The sequence below is a fragment of the Mya arenaria genome, chromosome 12 (genome assembly GCF_026914265.1).
Source record: "Mya arenaria isolate MELC-2E11 chromosome 12, ASM2691426v1".
Lineage (NCBI taxonomy): Eukaryota > Metazoa > Mollusca > Bivalvia > Myida > Myidae > Mya > Mya arenaria.
The window spans coordinates 47,209,115-47,233,962 of NC_069133.1; the positions used below are offsets into that span (position 1 = coordinate 47,209,115).

At 35.6% G+C, this 24,848-nt stretch overlaps 1 protein-coding gene across 2 annotated transcripts in view; it reads right to left on the bottom strand.

Annotated features, from left to right (window-relative positions):
- Nucleotides 1-24,848, bottom strand: part of LOC128211505 (serine/threonine-protein kinase 10-like) — a 62,916-nt gene that overhangs the window by 22,873 nt on the left and 15,195 nt on the right. Inside the window, exons 10-11 of one of the 2 annotated variants that reach the window (XM_052916370.1) lie at nt 23,597-24,697; nt 21,555-21,688 (exon numbers count right to left, since the gene is read on the bottom strand). In XM_052916370.1, the coding sequence (XP_052772330.1) occupies nt 21,555-21,688; nt 23,597-24,697 (1,235 nt within the window). The remainder of the gene's footprint in view (nt 1-21,554; nt 21,689-23,596; nt 24,698-24,848) is intronic. The other variant, XM_052916371.1, reaches the window with a different exon arrangement.

Genomic DNA, 24,848 nt, shown 5'->3' on the forward strand with positions numbered 1-24,848 from the left:
GGTGTCAAGTATGATGCAAATATATGCAACAGCAAGACTAAGGGGTATCAAGTTTGATGCAAATATATGCAACAGCAACACTCTTCTTGAAGGGGTGTCAAGTATGATGCAAATATATGCAACAGCAACACTCTTCTTGAAGGGGTGTCAAGTATGATGCAAATGTATGCAACAGCAAGACTAAGGGGTATCAAGTTTGATGCAAATATATGCAACAGCAACACTCTTCTTGAAGGGGTGTCAAGTATGATGCAAATATATGCAACAGCAACACTCTTCTTGAAGGGGTGTCAAGTATGATGCAAATGTATGCAACAGCAAGACGGGGTATCAAGTTTGATGCAAATATATGCAACAGCAACACTCTTCTTGAAGGGGTGTCAAGTATGATGCAAATATATGCAACAGCAACACTCTTCTTGGAGGGGTGTCAAGTATGATGCAAATATATGCAACAGCAACACTCTTCTTGAAGGGGTGTCAAGTATGATGCAAATGTATGCAACAGCAAGACTAAGGGGTATCAAGTTTGATGCAAATATATGCAACAGCAACACTCTTCTTGAAGGGGTGTCAAGTATGATGCAAATGTATGCAACAGCAAGACTAAGGGGTGTCAAGTATGATGCAAATGTATGATGCAAATATATGCAACAGTCGCAATAAATGAGATCATAAAATAATTTTATAAAAACAACATATTTATGTTTACATTCGAAACAGCTTACAAAGTAGGTAAAATATATTCCAACTGTCCCTGATATGAGACTGCAGGGAAATAAATCTCCCTGAAATTTAACCACTGCATAAACACACCTTTGACATTTATCATGGCAATATCTAGAAAATATGTCATTGCAAACGATTGCAGTAAAACATAACTGCGTGGTAAGTATAAGTTTTTCTTGCAAGATTTTTATCATGCTGTTTGTTTTCTTTAGGGATTTCAAAAGAAAGGCACACTTAAACTAGTTTTCTGCAGGAATTACAAAAGCAGGGCACAATTTAACTTGTTTTCTGCAGGAATTTGTAGGAGTCAAAGTATCAGGAAATTTATGTTGCAAGAACTTATAATACTGTGTATTTTCTGTTTTCTACATGCAAAGAGCAGCGGAATTTGCACATGCAATCTTGTACAAGAGAAAATATTAATGTAGAATTTTGTCCAAAATTGGTAAGTTTCACTGCAAGGAGAGTTCTTGAGCAACCATGACATGACACTGTCTAAGTGGAAACAGACAAAATTGTCCTGGAAATAGAACAGCAATGTGTTGGATCATGATACAATTTTTTTCTAAAATGCAGTCAATGATGCAAAATTGATGTCCAACTTCCTAATTTAATAGTTTGGAACATAAAATGAACCTGGAAGCACAGAACAAGCACATGAATTACTACATTTTAATGTCTGCATTTTTGAGCTGAATCAGCTTGAAGCTAAAGGCTCATTCAAAGGCGTGAGAAACTGCCCTTGCTCCTTGAATCAACCCTATGAAGATCTCTTTGATGAGAGGTGGACACCTCAAACACCAAACAAATCCACTTTTAACTATGAACTAATGACTTACACTTTCATTAATTCACTCTTTCAAAACACTTTCTTCACAAGACAGTAAGACTATGCGGCGCCGGACTGTTTGTGGCTCAGACAAGTACTTCAATGGTTCCAATGCCTCTTGCCACAAGTGTCCATGTCTCCTAGTTCTGGTTTAGGTTTAAAGTATGACCTCCCTTTTCACAATCAGTTTTGAATCTGAACTTGAAGGCGCAAATCTTAATCTTAAACCCTTAATGTCCTCCTCAAAACCAAAGATGTTAAAAGATGCTGTAAATGTCACAGATAACAATCTTTTCTTATATCGATAGTGATGAAATTATTATCGAGTACAATCGATAAATGGTTGCTTACAATTTAATGTCAGCAACAATGGATAGTGCTTGTCCAAAATTAATATCTCTGATGTTACTTCTTGTATTTTTCTTATTTTTATTATGCGCTAAAAGTCTTGAAAATGTTAAATTTTATTTCTGGTAAATTGTCGTAAATTGGCTCATTTTTTCAAGGGACATCACCCTCTTACTTTCCATTTCTGAGTCTGTTAAACTAAGACTTTTGACATCAGTGAACACAGACCCAGCTTCCACTGTTCAGCATTCTTAACACAAACATCTTGCAGACTTGAACCAAGGAATCTTGAACCTTGAATCAAACCAAGACAGCTATTCTTGTACTGAGCACTGACTGATCTCTCTTTCAGAATGTATTGATGTATGACCCTACTTCACACAATTGGCTCCAAAACATGTACATCAAAGACAAAAACAGGAAACAATGTGGCTGAAAATGCTAGCTTGTTAGCTATCATTGACTTTCATGCGGGTTTTTGGTAAAGCCTGTCTAAGACTCAATCGAAAACTGGCAAGAATATTGCAATAGGAGAAACATACCACATTTTAGGATACCAGCCAAATAAATCTTAGTATACATGTATGGCTTTAAAAGTGTCACCACTACAAAGCTAGGTTATTTCAGGAAAGTCTGAATGACAAAAATAAAGACAAATGGTTTGTTGGCATGATAAGATGGCTCTGTATGTGTCTATATGTCCACCCATTTGTGGAACATTACACCAGATTTCTGCAGGAGCCTGAATCTCCCCACAACAATCAATACCTCCACCCACAAGTTTGCCAGCTTTCACTTGTCTCCTGTGACTGGTAACTGCTTTAAGATTAATGAAGGTAAAACTACTTAGTCTATCCATTAAAACTAATGCATCAATATCTTTGAGAATTCCTACCAGAATAATCAGCTGCTATACAGCATTCATAAGATGGTGGTTTTTAAGTAATAGTTAGATGACATAAAGTAACATTTTAATGATTAAGAATGGGTGGAGTGACATAGCGAACAAGCCCATTCCTAATCATTTAAATATTACTTTAGGTCATCTAACTGTCTTAGAATACGTAACCACACTGGCTGATCCATTGTCAATGCTAAATCTGACAAAAGTTGAAATTCTTAAAGATTAAGCATAGTTAGAACTTAATGAACGCATATCTGCAATTTCATTGGCTGAAAATGTAGGTTGTATTCTAAGGATTATTTCCGAACAGCTTTGTACGTATTGCTTGAAATCATTTTGTTATACATTATCAAAGAAAAGACCCTTTCCATTTTTGGGGGCATTGCATAGCAAATGTATGGCAACCTTATTGGATAATAAGGCAATTATATATACATATAATGATTCCCAGAAAAAACATGGAACATTATAGGAAAATAAGGCAATCCAAATGTGTGTTAATTTAATAACAGGTCGTCACCTTAATGTTTTAACTCAATAACTGCCTATGATATGCGATTACTGTGCTTGAAATAGGTTTGAAAATAACAACAATATACAATAAACTTCTGTTACAAATAACATGGTACCCACCTATACATGTATATATGGCAGTATGTATCCAGAATGAAGGTGACTTTTTGGGGCACTCCTTCCGGCTGACCCAAATCATCGTGAACACTGTTTATAACATTATCAGAGCTTTCACAGGACTCTGACACCCTATTTTTGGTTTTATGTGACTCAATTTGATTTTCAAGGTAGCCTATGACGTTAGTCAATTCAGTTTCTGACACTGAAAACGTGTTAAACCGATCTTGTTCTGGGTTATCTTTCCATAAATCATGTCCTACAACATCGCACAATCCGTACATAGTCACTTCCTTACAATGTATGCTTTTCTGACTTCCTGATACATTAGACGATGCCGACGAGTTTCGCCGGCGAGTCGTATATGGAAAAAAGCTAAGACTACTCAAACTTGAGGTTATCGACATGGCGCCGGTATCGGAGGCCTCGCTATAATGCGAGTTTGACGTGTCATCCATACTCTCCTCTGCCTCGCTAATACCCTCACCGAGGAACACCGCAGTCTCGTAACAAGGCAGGGAACCATGTAGGTCCAAATACCCGGAGCAGTCTGACCTCAGGCTTCCGCTTCCATACCCAAACATTTTGTACATCTTGAGAGTTTACAGTTTTCTTGGGAAATTGTGAGAAGCACAAATTTTAAGTTTGGTTCAGCAGTTTATTTCTTTAAAACCTATGATTACATACAGCATTTCGTTTTTCCATGGTGAAAACTCCATCCGTATATTTCAACATCTTTTTTATTTACAGCTTTATAATAATCATGCGCGGCACAGATCAGCATTTAATTTGGCTAAATACCTGTAGGAATTGTTTTAATCCCCATTGCAACCACTCTCAATCCATTAATTTTCATCCACTAATTATTCTAGAATGCACATATTTGTGCCAAAATCTTGAACCCTCCTTTTCCATAATATCTATCCCATACAAAATCTACACCACAATATACCCAGCTTCTTTATCACAATACCCGAATATCTTCACAGAATATCCTCATGTAATGCATCCATCATGATCCATCCACTATACGCCAATGTTTGTGTTTTCCGAGCTGTATATCTATATGCACTTATAAAATCCAATAGCAACTTTCATTTTCTCTCAGCCACTGCGGCAAAGTGTTTGTCAAGTGGTAGTTCTATGAGTCATTCAGAAGTAACATCCCCAAATGCTGTCCGTATCAATGAAACACTAGTGTGAAAAAACATACTTAAATACTTAAGAATGCTGAAATCCTGATGTGGCAAGGTGACTTTATCTTTAAGTAATTTCCCAGGGTTTTAAAACAAAACTGATTTGTTTTAAATTGCGCACCAGCTTCCATTTTCCTGATAAGGCCTAGCTTAACATAGGCAAAGCTTTCAAACATGTGTTAAACAAGACCGAAACAATTGAACAGCAATTACAGGGATGGATGCCAATGCAAATATGTAAAAAAAAAAAGAAGAGTAAACCAGTACAAAACAGGAGTATCCACATCACACTTAATATGAAAATTCATTTTTTGTATGGATCAGATAAAAGGCAACAAATTTCAAGAATTGTGGCCAAAAAAGAGGAAATCAGCTGAAAAGAAGAAAATTGCCATCCATGCAATTACATTTACCAACAAAATCTCTTTATGTTATTTAGGTTTCAAAAAAGACTTATTTATACGCATAAAGCATCAATCATGTGACTCATCAAAGGTCCAAGACTTTCAAGAAGAGTCCAGCAGATGGAACGCTATCGCTCGTCTTTTGTTTTTCAGACAAAAAAGGGGCATAACTCCTTAACAATGATTAAAGCAAGAGTTAAAAACCTTGCCATGAATATGCGTATTGTTCCTGGCTCCAAAGTTCATTCCTGAGTACCAAGCTTCATACAAAAATGTTTTTGAGTTATGGGCAAGGTTCAAGCTTTGTACTTCTGCGCCAGGCCGATGACTTTGCTGCTGATGACACCAACAACACCAAGACTAGAACTAAATGTTATGTTTGAGTTGAAAATGGGGCTAATTTTGGTCTTTTATTCACCAGAAAACACTTTGTTCTACTTTCTAAGAGGAAAGCATGCCCTGACAATGCCTCCTACTTATCATTAAATAGATGCATCAATGATAAAACCTTTTCATTGGTTATAACTAAGGGGTCAAAGACTAATGTCTTGAATACAAAAATTGAGTTAGACTTACTAGCCTTTAGGCTCATTAATAATCAGATAATTGTATGCTAATGTGGTATTGTATATCAGATAACAGCGCCATGAATGGCAGTCCAGCCATAGTTCACAAGTGGTCACTCACTTACAGCACCAACAACCTTTATTTTGTCCAGGAAAGTTCATACATAAGACTCATGGCCAGCTATATCAGGGAAGTCATGAGTGTTTGATACCACCAAATATGTTTTCTAAGATTTAGAAAAAAAAGTACCACTAAGTACTCACATTTCTTGAATGACAACACCTTTTATTCCCATTTGGAACTATAATGTCAAGTTTGAGATTTTTATCTGAATATAATACAATTTATAAAATTTATTGACAGTATAATAAGACTTTCAAGAGACACATATATTTTCATTTAAGTGTGCTTGTTCAATGAAATCTCAAAACAAAGCAACATTTTGAAAACCCTAAACGGTCATCAACCTTTATATTGATTAGATGGATGTATTATAACACATCGTAGCTCATTGATCTTTCCTGAACAGATAACTGATACAATTTGCACTAATACATAATATTATATGTGAAAAAAAATTATGTCAGAAATATTAAAATATTTATTTAAAACTGATATTTTTGCAATGGGTGTTAAACAAGATTAACAGTCGAACCCGGTTGACTCGAACTCACAGGACTGGCGAAAATAACTGGAATCTCGGGAATTTCAAGCCCAATAGGAATGTTTTTCTATTCAGTAGAAAAATATATTATTAATATGATTGTAATATACACCAAACATCAGTCCATTAACTGGTTTCAAAGTTTCTTATTACATTTTTCCATGTCTCACAAGCTTATAATGCAAACTATTCTTGAAAAAAAATACAGACCATTTAAGGTTGCAAACAGTTGCCTGTAACTTAAGAAAACATCTCAACATCTTATCCACATAAAAGGTTGATAACTGATAAATTTAATCGACAATATATTTCCTTGGCAACAGACATATGCTAAGAGACATTCAGAACAAAGATTGGAAAGTTGTCTTTCATTATAACCTGTTATACAAATAACAATTACATTACGCAGTAATTAATTCTGCAAAGTTTCAAATTTGAATGGTTGAATTACGTTACATACAATGTGTTTAAAACCCACAATCTACCAAAATGAAACAGGGTTGCATGGAAACAATTGAATTCCCCAAAAGTCTAGAGACATAAAACCATTGAAATGTAGTCCTATAAGCAAGCACAGAAGACAATAATTTCTTAATACAAACAAGTAGTGGCCAGACACTGTTCTAGCATCTTTCAAAGAGATAAATGCCAAGAATTCGGTCTTCCCAAACCGAACCCGCATAGTGAACAAATAAATCCTTGCCTGTTGTTATTTTTTTCCAGTCAAATTGTCAGAATAAATGCAGCATGTGTACCAAGTTTAAATCAAATATCTTGAACATTCTTTGCGTAATGTCAACGTTAAAGTTTTTGCACAACAATGCCGCTGCCAAACTGTACAACTGTAACAGATTCGGATCATACTCTATAGAAAACCTGTGTAAGTGCAGACACCGAAACAGCCTAACAGCAAACAATATAATTTTATACAGCCCTGCCAAATATCCCTGCTTTCTCGTGAACAATCTAAAGATAAGCAGTTTTCTTATACTTAAAACCTATACTTTCTTCTCCTTAAAGCTCAATGAAGACTTCTCATTTGCCATGAATGGCTCTTATTTCAGGAATAATGGACTGTTTTTCCCATATTACAACTAATTTGATTTGCTTAAGAAGACGTATATCTATTATAGACATCTTTTAAGAAAGCCCAAATCATTCATTAGGCCTGTGACCAAAGGTAGGAAGCAAATTGGGTGTGTGTGTGTGGGGGTGTGTGAGTGCGTGCGTACGGTTCTTTAAAGTGCACCAGTGTATAGTACTGTCACACGGGACCCCCATCTTAAGTCCCTTCCAGAAGACAATTAGTATTTTTTTAGTGTTGCTGCCGGAAATCGAACCTGCGACCCCTGGATTAACAATCAAGTGTGTAACCACTTGACCACGGATCCATTTAATCATTGTCTTAACCATTCAGGTTTATATTGTGATCACAAATTGACACTGGATGTTTTCCTGCAATAGCAGTAGAAGCAGCAGCAATGTTCATAGAAGTAGTAGCAGAAGAGGAAAAAACAGAAGAGGCAAAAACAGAAGCAGCTGTATTGTACTGTTTTAAACCAGCTAATTGGTTTGGCATCAAATGGCTCTGGATTTATACATGCAAAGTAACAGGAAAAACGTTCCACATTCTCTGCCCAGGAGAAATATACATTCATCACACCAATAACTAGGACTATGTTAAATACTAACAAATAATTATTTCTATGCCAAAGCACTACTAGATAGGGGAGAAGTACTATGAGAAACAATAAATTCATCACAGCAGCTCATTAACACATAAAATATTTTCTGGAACCCTGTCAGTTGTTTCTTTAGCAATATAATTGATATTTATGTGAAAAATGCCACCTTGTTATCCATAAAACCTGACTATGGCGTCATGTGTTTACAGCTGTAATATAATTCTAAATGATTTTTTGTTAAAAAAAATCTTATTCCTCAGGCAAAGTGGGAAAAAAACATGTAGAACAAAACAATCCAGTATGCCCTTTTCAGCATGTAGAACAAAACAATCCAGCATGACTTTTTCAGCATGTAGAACAAAACAATCCAGTATGCCCTTTTCAGCATGTAGAACAAAACAATCCAGCATGCCTTTTTCAGCATGTAGAACAAAACAATCCAGTATGCCTTTTTCAGCATGTTGAACAAAACAATCAAACATGCCTTAATCAGCATGTTGATAAGAAACAATCAAGCATGACTTTTTCAGCATGCTGTAGGAGACATGACAGAGTTTCACCTCAAAAGCCTGGCTTTTTGGCAAGGCTTCCAGCCCTCTAACCTTGAGCAGGCATCAGACCACTCTCTTGTATCTAACCTGTCTTATAATCATCACAGGTTCAGGGGGTTATATATTTTGGGATAATCTTGTATAAAACAATTAGTGTCATTCTGCAGAACTGTATAGTAAAATTCATCATTTATTTTGACAATGTCTTTCATAGCAGACAAACAAGTTTATTAACAAGTTAGAAAACTTAACAGAATATGCTAACATGAGTGTTGCTCTCATTCCTATTTCTTTGTCTTTAACTATGTCTTTCAAGCTTTAAATAAATATCTTATTTCATAAATAGACCAGTTCACCACAGTGAGAAAAGGGGAATAAGTGAAGGAACCATCTACACATAAGCCTTTGTTCAGAATTCTATCATGTGAAAAAGGAACATAACTCAATGAGCGTTCCAGCCAAATTTATGGAACCATAGCTCACACACATGAGTAAGTCATTCTCATGATAAGTACCAAGTTTCAGCTGAATACTTAAACAGTTTTTAAGTTAAACTACAGTGCCAATTAAGACAGACTTCCCTCCATGACAACAGCACAATTAATGCCATGAGGGATGTAACAAAAGTCTACAGTATTTTTCTTTGAAAATCTAAGATTAGCTGATAAATTCTCAGAAACTGGCTAATCACAAGAATCATCGCCTATATTCAGCTTCGTGGACCTACACCTGGGACTAACAGCTAAAAATTGCTTTTTTTCTTGGTAAAGCTGATATTTGCTTTTTTTCTTTAAAAAAATGATCAAACAGCAAACTGTACATTCTTTGAAGCCCTAGAAATGTTTAATTGCAACGGTGCCAGGTAACATCACTTTTTCATCTTCATGTTTTAAATTGATGCAATCAGTTCATGAAATAGGCTAATGGAGTCAGTATAAAGAAGACTTTATTGGCAACCAGATCAAATGATGTCCATTCTTTTTGAATAAAAATGTTACCGGTAATAGAAATTCTGTATGGAAAACATACTGTTTTATTATTACAGAACAACAATATACATGAAACATCCACTCAACTTTCTCTTCAAACTATAGACTCTTGGGATATGTTCACAACCAGACAATAACCGTTACCTCATTCATTTAAATCAAAACTTTTATTTCCATTTTTGATAGGATATATGAATTTCTCGTTACCCAGGCAACAACAATCAGCTCATGTTATTACAGAATAATCGGAATATCATACAGAAACTATTGTCATGCGCTCTTAGAAGTCATTCCAGTGGAAAACGTCGCTTTTGATCTTACTGAAATAGAATACATCATTGGGAGATATAAGGAATGACAGAAAAATGATAAAAGATTTGTCTTTGAAAATGTATGCTTAACAAGCCTTTGCCAATGAAGGTCTGTTTTCTTCAGGACAAACAATGATAATTTACTTTGGCCAGAGTCTTGCACTTTGCAACACATTACTTAAGCCAGAGTCTTTCGCTTTGCTTCACATTACTTAAGACAGAGTCGTGGGCTTTCCTATACATATTATTACTTAAGACAGAGTCATGAGCTTTTCTACACATTACTTAAGCCAGAGCCATGAGCTATGCTTCACATTACCAAGGCAAGAGTCATGAGCTATGCTACACATTACTGAAGACAGAGTCATGAGCTTTGCTACACATTACTGAAGACAGAGTCATGAGCTTTGCTACACACATTATTAAGGCCAGAGTCATGAGCTATGCTTCACATTACTGAAGCCAAATTCATGAGCTATGCTTAACATTACTTAGGCCAGAGTCATAAGCTATGCATCACATTACTTAAGACAGAGTCATGAGCTTTGCTACACATTACTGATGACAGAGTCATGAGCTTTGCTACACACATTATTAAGGCCAGAGTCATGAGCTATGCTTCACATTACTGAAGACAGAGTCATGAGCTTTGCTACACACATTACTAAGGCCAGAGTCATGAGCTATGCTTCACATTACTAAAGCCAGAGTCATGAGCTATGCTTCACATTACTTAGGCCAGAGTCATAAGCTATGCATCACATTACTTAAGACAGAGTCATGAGCTTTGCTACACATTACTGAAGACAGAGTCATGAGCTTTGCTACACATTACTGAAGACAGAGTCACGAGCTTTGCTACACATTACTTAGGACAGAGTCATGAGCTTTGCTACACATTACTGAAGACAGAGTCACGAGCTTTGCTACACATCACTTAGGACAGAGTCATGAGCTTTGCTACACATTACTGAAGACAGAGTCATGAGCTTTGCTACACATTACTGAAGACAGAATCATGAGCTTTGCTACACATTACTGAAGACAGAGTCATGAGCTTTGCTACACACATTACTAAGGCCAGAGTCATGAGCTTTGCTACACATTACTGAAGACAGAGTCATGAGCTTTGCTACACATTACTGAAGACAGAGTCACGAGCTTTGCTACACATTACTTAGGACAGAGTCATGAGCTTTGCTACACATTACTGAAGACAGAGTCACGAGCTTTGCTACACATCACTTAGGACAGAGTCATGAGCTTTGCTACACATTACTGAAGACAGAGTCATGAGCTTTGCTACACATTACTGAAGACAGAATCATGAGCTTTGCTACACATTACTGAAGACAGAGTCATGAGCTTTGCTACACACATTACTAAGGCCAGAGTCATGAGCTTTGCTACACATTACTGAAGACAGAATCATGAGCTTTGCTACACATTACTGAAGACAGAGTCATGAGCTTTGCTACACATTACTGAAGACAGAGTCATAAGCTATGCTACACATTACTGAAGACAGAGTCATGAGCTTTGCTACACACATTACTAAGGCCAGAGTCATGAGCTTTGCTACACATTACTTAGGACAGAGTCATGAGCTTTGCTACACATTACTGAAGACAGAGTCATGAGCTTTGCTACACATTACTGAAGACAGAGTCATGAGCTTTGCTACACATTACTGAAGACAGAGTCATGAGCTTTGCTACACATTACTGAAGACAGTCATGAGCTTTGCTACACATTACTGAAGACAGTCATGAGCTTTGCTACACATTACTGAAGACAGAGTCATGAGCTTTGCTACACATTACTGAAGACAGTCATGAGCTTTGCTACACATTACTGAAGACAGTCATGAGCTTTGCTACACATTACTGAAGACAGAGTCATGAGCTTTGCTACTCATTACTGAAGACAGAGTCATGAGCTTTGCTACACATGTGTGCTGTCATTGAAAAATGTTGATGATTTACAGTTTCTAAGACCAATGCTGTCTAAAAGGGGACTTAACTCACGGAGAGTTATGATCATGTGTTCTGTTACTTATGAAATAATATTTGAGAATTCAAATGTTGACACATTTATTAATTCTTGACCAAAATTTTAGCTGATGTAGAACAGTTATTTATATAAATCAAATATGCAATCACCTCTTAAAAGCCTCCCAATAGATTATCATATTAACCCACAGCCATAAACCTTTCAGGCTGCAACTTCTTAAAACTATCAGAATGGAATGCATCTTGATGGGGCTCTTAAAATCCCATAATTTCCGACTGTTCAATAATGTGAACCATTATTCGCCAGCAATAAACATCCCAGGAGAAAATGCGCAGGCTGCAAAAACATAATGCATAAACACCACATGCAAACTATTTTACTGAAAAAATAAATACAACAATCTGAAAGAAAAGCTTACAAATTGTTAGATTTTTCTAACTAAAACCACCTTGCATATGGACTATTTACTAACTTCAAACAATCTCTAAAAAGAAGGTAACAGATTCAACAGCGTCTAACTAAAAAACAACGTTCCACAGTTTATAGCGATTCTTACGTTTGATCTTCATTACATAAAACGCATATTGCAAGTTGTACAATTATATAACATTAACAAAGAGAAACAGGTCAGCGTATTCTTAAATGAAAACACCATGCCACATTCAGGTCCCATTATAATTTAAATACTTCTGTTTAATCGGCATTACGTAAAACTAATATTACAAGTCCCATAACTCCAACTTATTTCAGTATTCACGATCACAAAATACAAAATACACAAGGTATTTTTCTAGAACTTGCAAGAATAATGCCTAGTTCATCACACACTGTGTAGCATACAAGATACATCAGGCTCACAATAGTTGGCAAGAAATCATATGCATACCAATTATATCATTTGCCTATTATACCATACTACTGGGATATAATATGTCCTGACTGTGGTACACTAGATCAATGCCCGGCACTAATTGAGGCTGACATGGAGAATTATGAACTACAACCACTTATTCTTGTCTGCAATTTCAGGAGTAACAGGGAGAAGGTGCTATCTATTTGACTATTCAATGTCATTTAGAACCCTTCCACTTTCACGCTTTGACTTTCTGAGTTTTATGCAAGAGCATAGTAAATTTATTCCATAAACTAAAGCAGTTGCTACAGTCTTGCGAGCAGTGCTTAATTCCAGGGGATTTCGATATTTCCAGGAACTTGCAGGAAAATGTTTCAGTCTGCAATTTCTGACTTATATGGCACATCTAAAAACTGAGGCATTGTCAATGGACTCTAGTCAGAGAGGAAAAGCGTAGACTGGCAATGGGCCCGGGAATATCGTGAATATATCGGCAGATGCGAATCGATAGCATTCTGCAAATGGCTGTCATCTATATAAAATAAAAGCTTCGGATACATGCAGGGCTTCCATTAAAAATTTGAAGCTGGAAGTATGAACTTCATTGTCATACATTTTGAAAGTTTTTCTCTTAATTGTATAATGTCATGATTAAGTCATTTAAATAAACTATTTTGTGAGAATTTTAGTTCAAATGGTTTGCGACTAAACCATGCCAACTTTAACAAATTGGATTTGGACAAATAAATGAAATTAAAAAAATATAACATATGTGGCTATCAAAATTCTATTGACATAAAATTAATTTTTCAAACTTTCAAGCCTTCCACTTACGAAGTTTTCTTCTACTGCCAATTAAGGACTCAATTTATGCAGATTAAGCCCATCCTTAAGGACCAGTCACACCTAATTGATTTGACTCACCAGAGCTTATCAAAAGACTAATTTGGTGATTTTCAGGAATTGGTACTTAAGTATGACAGCGTAAAGGTATCACACTGTTAATAATGGTAGTACATCGTCAGCACATCTCCAAAAGAAGCAGCACTGACTGCAGTCATTATTAATTTTTTAACTCCGGTATGGCTTTGTTTATGTCGTTAGTGCCCCTGATTGGATCAGCGGCTCTCCAGTGGCCCCAATTTGTATCATACTGATACAGATGTGATACTGTATTCCTGCCAAAGTACTAACGATGCATTCTTAGCAATCTGATACCATACTACTACTGTACTTATACCTTACATCGAAAGTACAACGGCAGCGCAAAAGGTAACACTCCACTATAGTTTCTGTCAGCAGTGACACATCGGTAGAACAACAGTTACTGCTCCTCAGTATAACATCGGTGACAGAAAAGTGGTATTTTGGCAGCACATCGGCTCTTATACATCGGTACAATGCTACGGCAAGTTGTGATTTTTCAAGTGCTTTCTCGACAGAGCTCCACCGATTTTCTTTCCGGTTTTAATTTTGTACTCCAGTTCGGTCCGGGTGAGTTAAATCAGTAGAGTGCGACAGGCGCTTTAGGAAGTTATATTCTTCTATACTTCCCTTTATAAAAGTCCTGTGACAGCAACTTTTGCTTAAGGTCATCAGAATATAATTAAGATAATAATACTTATATTAAGTATGCTATTGTTTGAAAGAAGTTTGCTTGCATACAATTTCATTTATTAACAAAGGAAATGAACAAGGGTGGTTATTATAAAACAACAATTCCTAACTGAAGTTGCTTTCCTTAAATTTCATTCTTCATTAAGAAGAAAAGCCTAAGTGTTTTTAACATAAATGCATATATTTTCAACAAGGACAATGAACTTCAGTATTTCAGATATTATTATGTTATTATTCAGTATGACCAGTGAGATACTAAACTATGGAAAAAGGCTTAAGTTAGGAAATGACTTAGAGTGACACTCTTATTCAAAATCAAAACATACACATGTATAACAAACATAAATTTTGACTGATAAAACTTTAACTACTTACTAAATAATTAATTTATGGAAAATCATTAGTTACTAATATAACAAGATTGTAACCGTGCATTTAATAGCTGTAAACGCAAAAATATTTAATGATTGGTGAATGCTAATTTAATGATTGGTGAATGCTAAAAGATTTACTGTGATTTACTATAGTCTCATAAGGTAGAAATACTGTGATTTATGCACATTTTTCGAATTAAATTCGGTATCCTTCATAAGAACAATTGTTTTCGACTTTTATTCATCCTTGTTTGAATATTACAACAATGGTATTAATTGTTGTAAATCTTATTTGGGAGTAAGAGTGCATCATTAAGAAGTTTTAAGAGTACTGGCCCACTTTATAATTAGTTCAAATAATATGCTATTGATGAGTACCGCTGCATGCCAATTTGACACAAAATATCATTATTGTTTCAGGCAGAGAATTTAACAATAATGATCGTATAATATAACAAATGTCAGACAAACAGTCATTCGAAAAAAAATGTATAGGAAGTTTGCCATATAATCTCCTATATAGCCCAAATGTAAAAATAAATTTGAAAGGCACATTACTTGAAGACCATTCGCCATGGTCACACGTCAGGAACTAGGCATGGTTATCATGTGTACCAAGTTTCAGAAGAATCCATTGAAAACAGTAGAACAGATCATTGAAGCCACAACTTGTTTGTAACAATCACCAAACTGACCAACTGACCAATTGACCAACCTCGCATATATAGCCCGAAATCCAAAATACACATTTGTTATTTATTTTCGAGGCCTATATGAAAGTATTGTTTTACGCACAAATAAAACTATCCTCACTACCATCCCTTTGCTACCAGAAATACAACCATATTCAGTTTGTAGGCCTTCCTCAGGAAAATATGCAAATATAACTTAAGTAGAATCATACCCTACATTTTCTGAACTTAATTCCTTCAGTTTTTATGAAGTCTGAAGGTTAGTATGGTTAGCTTATCCATTTTAATGAGTGTGATCTTAGACAGTTTCACAAAGAAACATTTCCAGTATTAAAGGGACTTAACCCCTGAGATGGTCCCAAAATCAGCAAATACAGTACTTCCTCAAAACAAGCCTAGAATTATAAATACGAACTACTACGAGGTCGATAATACATCGCCGTGTAAGCTGAGTTTACCCGTCTAAAAAAAGCGAACAATGGTTAATATATAGTGTGTATACATTTAGCATGTGAAAGTCACAGGAATAGTACAGATACATATACCAACGATATTTTTTTTTAATTTACTGGCATTACATGGTAGACAAATTCAGTAAACATCAAATTGGAAAAATGCTATTGTCTGGTGTCTAGTCCCTTTAAACATAATCAGTAGGAAAACTAGACAATGTGATGTCTCCTTCGCATTCTAAAACCGTACATGGAATTTCAAAATTTCCAAGGATTCTTTACAGAGGATTCAGATTGTTTTTTTCCTAATGTCAGAGAATCGATGTAAAAAAATTACATCTCATTCCAGTATGTCATAAAATTGCACCACCGACAATGTTATTCACAGAAATAAGCCTTGTTTGCACATTGAATGCAACGTGATATTATTTTGTAAGCTCATGGCGCAAAGCTAGACAATTGTCTATGTAGCCATCTCCCGCATTCATAGCGATATATCGAAATTATTCAATATGTAAATGTCTCATAAAATACAATATGAATGAAATAAATCGCAAATATTTTTGGGAGAAATGAAATAATTTCTAGACACAAACATTTTGTAAGATAAACAGAATAATATGAAACAGAATAATATGGAAGCACTTGATTTTCACTAAGGTAAATTCAGTGGGGTTTTTCGGCCCTTCTTGGGGCTGAAATTTGGCCCCATTCCCCTTCTGAAAAAGTATATATTTTTCCCCTACACTGGTAAAAAATCCCCTAAAACAATTATTATTTTTAACACTATTACTTTTCAAGAGTATTGACCTCTGAACAGCAAATGTAGCAATATAGTGCCATTCATTAATATGCCTATAGGTTTGTTGAATAAAAGATTTAAAAACGAATTGAACATAATATAAATCATGTTAGTATTTTCCCCATTTTTGCCTAACCAATGCTGTATTTCCCCTATTAAAGGGCCCTGCCACCATTTCTTTAAATCTAGGAAAAAACCCACTACAATTGGAATCAATGAGCATTAATAAATCCACCTATGACAACTGACATAAACCACCCTGATATAAATACAGTCAAAACTCCCTGTGTCGAACCCCTCAGGACTATGAGAAATACTTTGAGATAACGAACATTCAATATAACCAAATTACAAAACATGTCTAACTAAACACAAAATATTCGAAAAAAGTTTGACATAACCGAAACATCAAGATAACAGAGTTCAACATAGCGAGTTTTGACTGCATTCAAAACTGTTCAACCAATGGAAACATTTGCTAGTCATGTGATCACCCTGGACAAACAAGAACACAAAAACTTATATCAAAATAAATTCTTTTATGAAACAAACTAGGTATTTATCGTACTGATTCAAGGTTCATATCGTACAACTGAGTAATCTTGAAAGTGCATGATCGAAGTTATCAGTGAAAAGCGTCTACACAATCTTTAATAAATAGCATGTTTATTCACAAATGAAAATAATTAGATTCTTTAAGATGCATTATCTAAAAGAATATTCGACTTCATTGGGGAAAAAAAACATTCAATTTCCAAAGCTAATTAGGTCTTTAATTCAATTTCCTCTCAACAACAATGAAAATGAAGTCAGACTAAACAGCGGAACTGCACCTAAACTGTAAAGTAAACATTGAATCATAGACAGTACACAAGGCCAACTCTGCTCTCCCTATTCTGGGAAGTACAAAATTTAATATAAGAACTTAATTAAGAGATTTCTAGACATAAGAAATAAAGGTTGGGAGTGGGTGTTTGTAGATGGGGGTGGGGGGAGTGTAAAAGAGGGAAAAGCAGAGAAAGTGACACTTCCTGTTTACTTCAAAGGTGTTGCACAATTTACAATAGAAAAACTCCTCAGATTTATCTGAACTTTGTCATAACTGTTCTTTAGTTTAAAAGTGTTCATTTATGAAAATAGGAACTTCAATTTATGTCCAGCAGTGTGTCTGTCAGAAAAATGTCTTTTTGATGTCTGCTATCAAATTTAAAGCTACCTACAGGATGATAGCCAGGCATTCCATTGGCTGAGCATTAATAAGTGATGCTGTTGTATGATTCATAAACACCACACCACTGTGAAATTCATTCAAAATTTTATCTGCCACCCTCCCTTCTAAATAGACTCAATTGTCTGCAGACCCCATTATTCACTGAAGCAATTCCCAGCTTTTAAGTATGAAGAATATATATGTCTGACCTCGCAATTTTCTGAAATCCCATCTGATATTTCCCACCTATAGTAAAAGCTGCCTCTCAACTCGGAAACTGCCTGGGCAGTAGCCAAAAAAACAACTTACTGCTGACTTGTGACACAGCCAGAACAGCTATGGATAGAAAAGTGGGACACTTCTGAAGGGCGAAAATACCAACAGTATGGCGATCTGAAGTACTACGACGATTGTCACCTTGTCAAACAGGCAAATGACAAAAATACCCTGGGAATAGCTGCTGAACCAGGGGAGTACCTACAAGGTAATAAACTTCTGGAGAAGAGCTTGAATCTTCTACAAGGGGAACCAGACCCATTCTGTGCTAGGGAAACCTAGTCGGCAACCTGGTAGTATCCCAACTGTCAAGTGACTTTCCGAAGTACAACCAGACACTGTGATGACCAGCAAAAGCCAAGGTGTGGGGGCTAAAGGCAGGCGGTCGAGGATTGAGATTTGGACCAAAAAAAAGAAAAAAAATATACTATATAATTATATGCCTCTCTATATAACTGGACATATTCTTCTAAATATGTTTATGTGAATTTGCAAATGTCAAAACATAATTCCTTAGTCAAATAAAAACAAAAGTAAATGGTCAGAAAAAAAACCTCTCCATTCAAAAAAGGAATGAATTCAAAGAAAAAATTCTCCATGTTTTCTGGTCTGTTCCTAAAACTGGACAGAAATGCATTAAACAGCATATTGATCTCTGTAGAATGGCCAAGCTGTTTTCATATGGAATCTTAATTACAGAGTCAGCGCCATTCTGATTTGTCATCTATGATCAAGCGATCATTCATCAAACACCAAACACCATGGCTAAACCGGTTCCAAACGATTTCCTGCTTCCTGTGGGAGTCTCGCAATATTGAAGAAGGCTAAAGCAAAAACATTTCCTAGCAAATCATATAAGGCAATCCTTACAGAAATACTTGTTTTACATCCAGACTGACTCATCAAAATTCCTGACTCAATTATTTTTACCCCTTTTTGGAAGCATTTGGGGTTATGTCTTGTCATCCTTTGGCCAAGGTGATAATTTGCCAACCTACCCACAGACTGAAAACAACCATACTGCAAACAAATACCGATATCTTTTTAAGGATGGGGATAAGGAAAGGAAAATTCTCCAACATTTCACAATCAGTAAAATTTCTTGCTTGACCGTAGCTGTCAACCATGATATTTTTTATCAGGAAATGACTCAGCACAGCATGCAAGTCTCAATAAATCATTTCTTATTCCCGAGTTGCTGTAAAATTACATGCCATTCTATTCCTCCAATTGTTCGGGCATAAATTTCCCAATAAAAGATCAGCAACATGCAAATATGTGGAAATATTGGTCAAAGACCAGCATAACAAGAAGACAGAGCCTTGTTCAGGAACAATTGATATGACGCCGTACCACCGTGATATGAATATTCATAACTGTTAAATCAATGGGGAGATTTATTGGTCACATGTTAAACCTGGACAAACAAATTGACATGGACTTGAATAATGTACAGTCAAAACCCATTGGCTCTAACTCACTTGGTTCGATTTCCTCGTTGGCTCGAACTGGATATGAAGGACCGATTTTGTTTTACCCTTTGTAAGCATTCCCGCTTGACTCGATATTCCCGAGGCTCGAATCATTTTGGCTGGACCCTGGGATATCAAGCCAACAGGTTTCGACTATATATTCTTTTGATAGACAACATGGGTAGTTATCACAGGCAGTGGTTATCCGATTTAGCATCATACTAATTATATGTAGAATATTATAAGAGTTGCCTTTTGATAGAAACATTTTTGAAACAACTTGAGGAAGGGCTCACTTTATAACTTTCCATAAAATCAAGAATCATAAAATTTGGTATTAAAGGCACACCTTCATTTTATTTATTTCTCAGTTTAATGTTTGGTTGCTACATTTGTAGGGTGAAATGACGTCAAATCATGTAATAGTAGTAAGTACACTTGTCTAATACAAGAAAATTTGTAATGGCTATATAACACTCAAAACAAGGAACATCATCATAAGATATATAACTTTTCTGACACAAAATCATCATCCGAATGGCAAAAATTACTCATTACTCTTCTTCTCCTGAGGATTTATAACTCAATGGGCCAATTGTTCAAATTTTTGTTAAAGTTAAAAAATGTTGTTAGCATCATAGCTGTTAATTTTAAAGTTGCTACTGCTCTTGAAGTTTAATGGATGCACTTATTATCTGTTGGATGTCTATCAAGATTTGAGACAAGTGTTTCAGTTGTTATTTAGTTGTTCATATTTAAATATGTGAGCAAATTATCAAATAATTCACTTCTCAAAGTTAACAATGATGTCATTAATCATGTTGTTAACTTTAACAAAGTTCTTAACAATCCGCCCATTCATGTAATAAATTGAGAACATAATTGTTTAATTCTACTTCTTGGGAATTCGGCAGGAATTTGCATAATTGGAATTGGAAAATCAAGTCCACATTTCATTTTTAAATAATTGATCTGTTAGAGCTTCCCCATAAAGAATCTTAGGATCAATTTTGTACTCCAGAGAGACTTTGTACAGTAGAACTACACAGTTGAAGATCTTCAAGCCTATGAAACAGCCCCTATATTTCATGATAAATACTTCAACAAACTAAACCAAGGGAATTAATACAATGATTCCCTATTTTAAGAGTTCACAGAGTTATGCATCTTATGCTGGATGGGAAGTAACCCACTAACACAGTCCAATATTTTTTTCCAATTATAATAGTAATTTAGACCTGTATTCTAGGACTCCGTTTCTGTACTCCATGCTCCCTATCTGTACTGCATACCCACTATTATTTTCATGATTTTTGAAAATAGAAACCGTAATTTTTTTTGTCTGTCTGAGGGATGCATGGATGAATATCTGCATACCGAAAAAGCTTGTTTCTTAAAGATTTGTTTGACTATTATTATGTAACAACAACTATTATGGTTGATATAATATGCTGATATTAATGGCTTATGATGTGTTTGATAGGATTAAACTGCATACTATAGCTTATGACAGACATATATGAACATCTAACAATGATAATGATATACCAGGTAGAACTAATCTACAATGGTCAGAAAACATGAATCATTTTAGAATAATTGTTAATTACTCATAATTGTAATATGTGATTGCAGACGAAGCTAAGAGCGAAGACATGTTCACAGAATCATAGCGACAATGTGTTTTATAGCTTGATCGAATACTGCGGATGGGGATCAAGCCTGCATTATGTGCACACTGATTTATGGAATACTGGTCTAAAAGTATGTGCAACAAATATTAGTCAGTATACAAGAAAAAGCGAGTTCTTCCAAAAATTATTTTGAGTAGACAGCATAAACATTTCAACTGCAAAATTAGTGAACCAGGCATCATTGCAAATAATGTAAATTTAAGTCTGCAAACACTTAATCCCAAAACAACAATCCTCTTCCTCCCTGCCTTCCTATCCATCCAAATATCACTAAGACCTCATTTCGTCTTACCTTGAAAGGTGTTCATTTATAAGACTATTTTCCTCTCCCGCCGCTATAATTCTCTGCGTCCGCTCTGTCACCATTTGCCCATCCCGCATGTACGTACGAACCTTTGTCAGCGTACGGTATTGGCTTTTGTTTGACTGAAATATAGGTTCTAAAATCAAAATTTGAAGCATGCATTCCTCTCAACCCACTACAATTCTCAGGGTTCACTGTCACGATTTGCCCATCTGGCATGCACGTATTAACCTTTGTCAGCGTGCCATCCTGGCTTTTGTTCCATTGGAATATATTGTACAGTTAGGTTAATATTTTTCCTTAAATGACCATGTATATTTCACTAAATAGTTAAGTGCAGTATTGCCTATTGTTGAATAGGAATATGAAGTAAATTTGTTAATCAAATTATAAAATTGTGTGGTTTACAGTTGTTATGCTTTTTCTTCAAAATAAATGTGCTAGAGCATGTGTTTACTGTTATAAGTTTTACATACAATGACTGTTGTTTCACTAAAATTAAATATCTTTTCAGTAGAGGTTTAGGAAATAATGCTTAATCTGAAAAAGTAATATTTGTTTTTAAAGTTTTTGATAACCCTGTATGGTATATTGAGTGCACACACACAAAAACCAATACTGAAGGATTTTTAATACTTAACAAAACATTACAATTAGGCATAAATTCTGATCCCCCCCTTTCTTTTCAAACTGCTAGGAAGTGAGTCAGCTATTCAAAAATCTAAGTTATATTTTGTGTACAATTAAAAATGGTGCAAAGAAAAAATGCCTTTACATTACAAGTATGGTGTAATTAAATGAGAATTAATGTGAAAGACTATTTTATGAAACTAGACAGGGTTTTTTTGTAATCAAAAACAGATGTCTCCCCCTATGGTTGTCACATTCAGTTTTCACAACATTAGACAATGGAAAATAGAAAAACAACTATGGGTAGTTATTTCAAAATGTTTCAAAAGTGGACAGAAAGCGGAGAGACAGAATTCATAACTGAAATTATATGAGACCATCATTTTCTTCATTAAAATTGTTTAGTTAACCCTTAGTGCAGAAAAATAGTTAATTTCATAAAAATACTAATACTTCTAATGCTTAATTCTAGACAACAGATATACCGGTACATATACCTACTAAAAGAATCAGAGATACTTTAATTTTAATCTATTTTGATTTATAATTGCATTGCACCCGCAACCTTGGCCATAGATAGGGATGTCTAAAGCTACTCTAATCTTGTATTCACAAAACCTTTGAGTCATTCCTAACTTTCGCCTTCACCCCTTTTTTAGAGGAGATACTCAAAATCTTTTAACAGATCTCAATTGACAGGAAGTGTTGCAGACCAAAGGCCCAATGCCAATGTTGTTTTTAAGTCCTAAAGGGGCATAACTCAATAATTGTGAAAGCAAGAGTTAGAGGTCTTGCTGTTAATGTGCAAATTGCCTCTGGAAACATGTGTACAAAGTTTCAATCAAAAATCTTCAAAACGTTTTGAGTTATGGCCATGGTTAAAGTTTCAACAACAAAGCCGAGGCAATGCCAATAACATGAGCTTTTTCCTTGTTAGAAACAAACAAGCTAAAATTGATGATTTATGGCAAACATCTAGAATCTAACAATGTGAATGCTTCATAGGAGGGGTTGACTCAAATAGTTTTGTGAACACTAACAGCTACGGTCCACTCAGGATATCAGAAACAAAGGAAAACTGAATTTTAATTGACAGATGAATATGAAACTGACAAGTTAAGCAAACATACTTTAATTTCTCTTATTGTGTCAATTGGACAAGACCCTTCGCATGATATTTAATGAACAAGATCATATATTTATGAGATTTGCCTAAATGTGTCTATTCTGGCGTAGACTGATTGCATGAGAAATGCCTAATTGTCTATTTTTGATGAGACCGATTGCATGTGATTTGCCTAATTGTCTATTCAATTACACTGATTGCATTAGATTTGCCTTTGACATAAATTTCAACATGATCCTGGAGTGGACGGAAGCATACAGCATACCTTACCAACCTTTTCAGTGCGTGGCCTGATATGCGCCGGTTTCTGTCGCTGTCTCGGTGATTCACGTTCTTCACGATCAAGACTATCCATCGTGTTTACACTTCCTGTATCCGATCTCTGATCTGACGAATCATCATCGGGATTGGAGACATCGAGTGGTTCAAAATTGTTGGTGATTTTGGTTTCGAAAGTATCAAGATCAGTTTGTGGCACAGAATCACGCGCTTGGCTGCTACCTCTGCTGTCAACTTGGGGTGAGTCTGATCGCCTTTTGGCCTTTATATCATTGTCTACACCTCTTGGAGTGTCCTTAATTTTACTAACATGGCCATTGAGAACTATTGTATTTGCTACTGGGACTGGCTGTCCATTTATTGTTATAACATCATCAATATTTGATGAAGCAATAGGCTCTTCGTCTTCATCTATTTTCACTTTCACAGACTGAATCTCTATTTCACGTTTCTCACTATCGCTCTCTCTGTCAAAACTCTTATTTGAAAGATTAGGACTTTCCTTATCATTTTCAGAGCTCTTAGTTGATGTCGACGTAAAACTGTCTGACTTTTTCACCACACTTGTCACAGAGACGGTTGCCTCCTCAGGGTCTTTAACATTTTCATCCCTTTCCTCTATAGATACCTGCTTCCGATTCCTTGGACTAAGGCTGCCCTCCTTGGGGCTCTGCGTTCCGCTTCGTGGAGTTTGTGGACTCCCACTACTACTACTACGCCTCGGACTCGCACTCCCCTTTTCTGACTCAGCTAATTCCTTCTCCTCCTTCAGTTTCTCCATATTGCTTATAAGCTCCGACACACTACTTTTTTTTGTAGGCAGTTTCTCCTTTTCTTTTGTTTCCTTAGCAATGTCACCTTCTCCCTTACCTTCATTATTTCCAGTTTCATTTTCAACATCACCTTCTTTCGGCTCATCACTCTCTTCTTGCATTTGTTCCTCTATTACTGAGTCAATAGTAGCTAACACTGTAGCTGGTACAGAAGGTTCTGTTGAAGTGCTCTTGAGAACTTCATCAATGATGTCATCGACGATGTCACTGGCCATTGGGGTAATGTCAATCTGTACTTCTGTCACCTTTGAGGGACTTTCATTCTGTCAAGTAAAAGAGAACCTTACCTGATAAGCTAGCAAACAAAACAGATTTACAGCTACAAAACAGAGCACACATCTAAAACATGAAAAAAAAACTATTTCTAAAAAAGATAATTTAGCAATTTTTGAAAGTACTCTAAAATGATTGCAA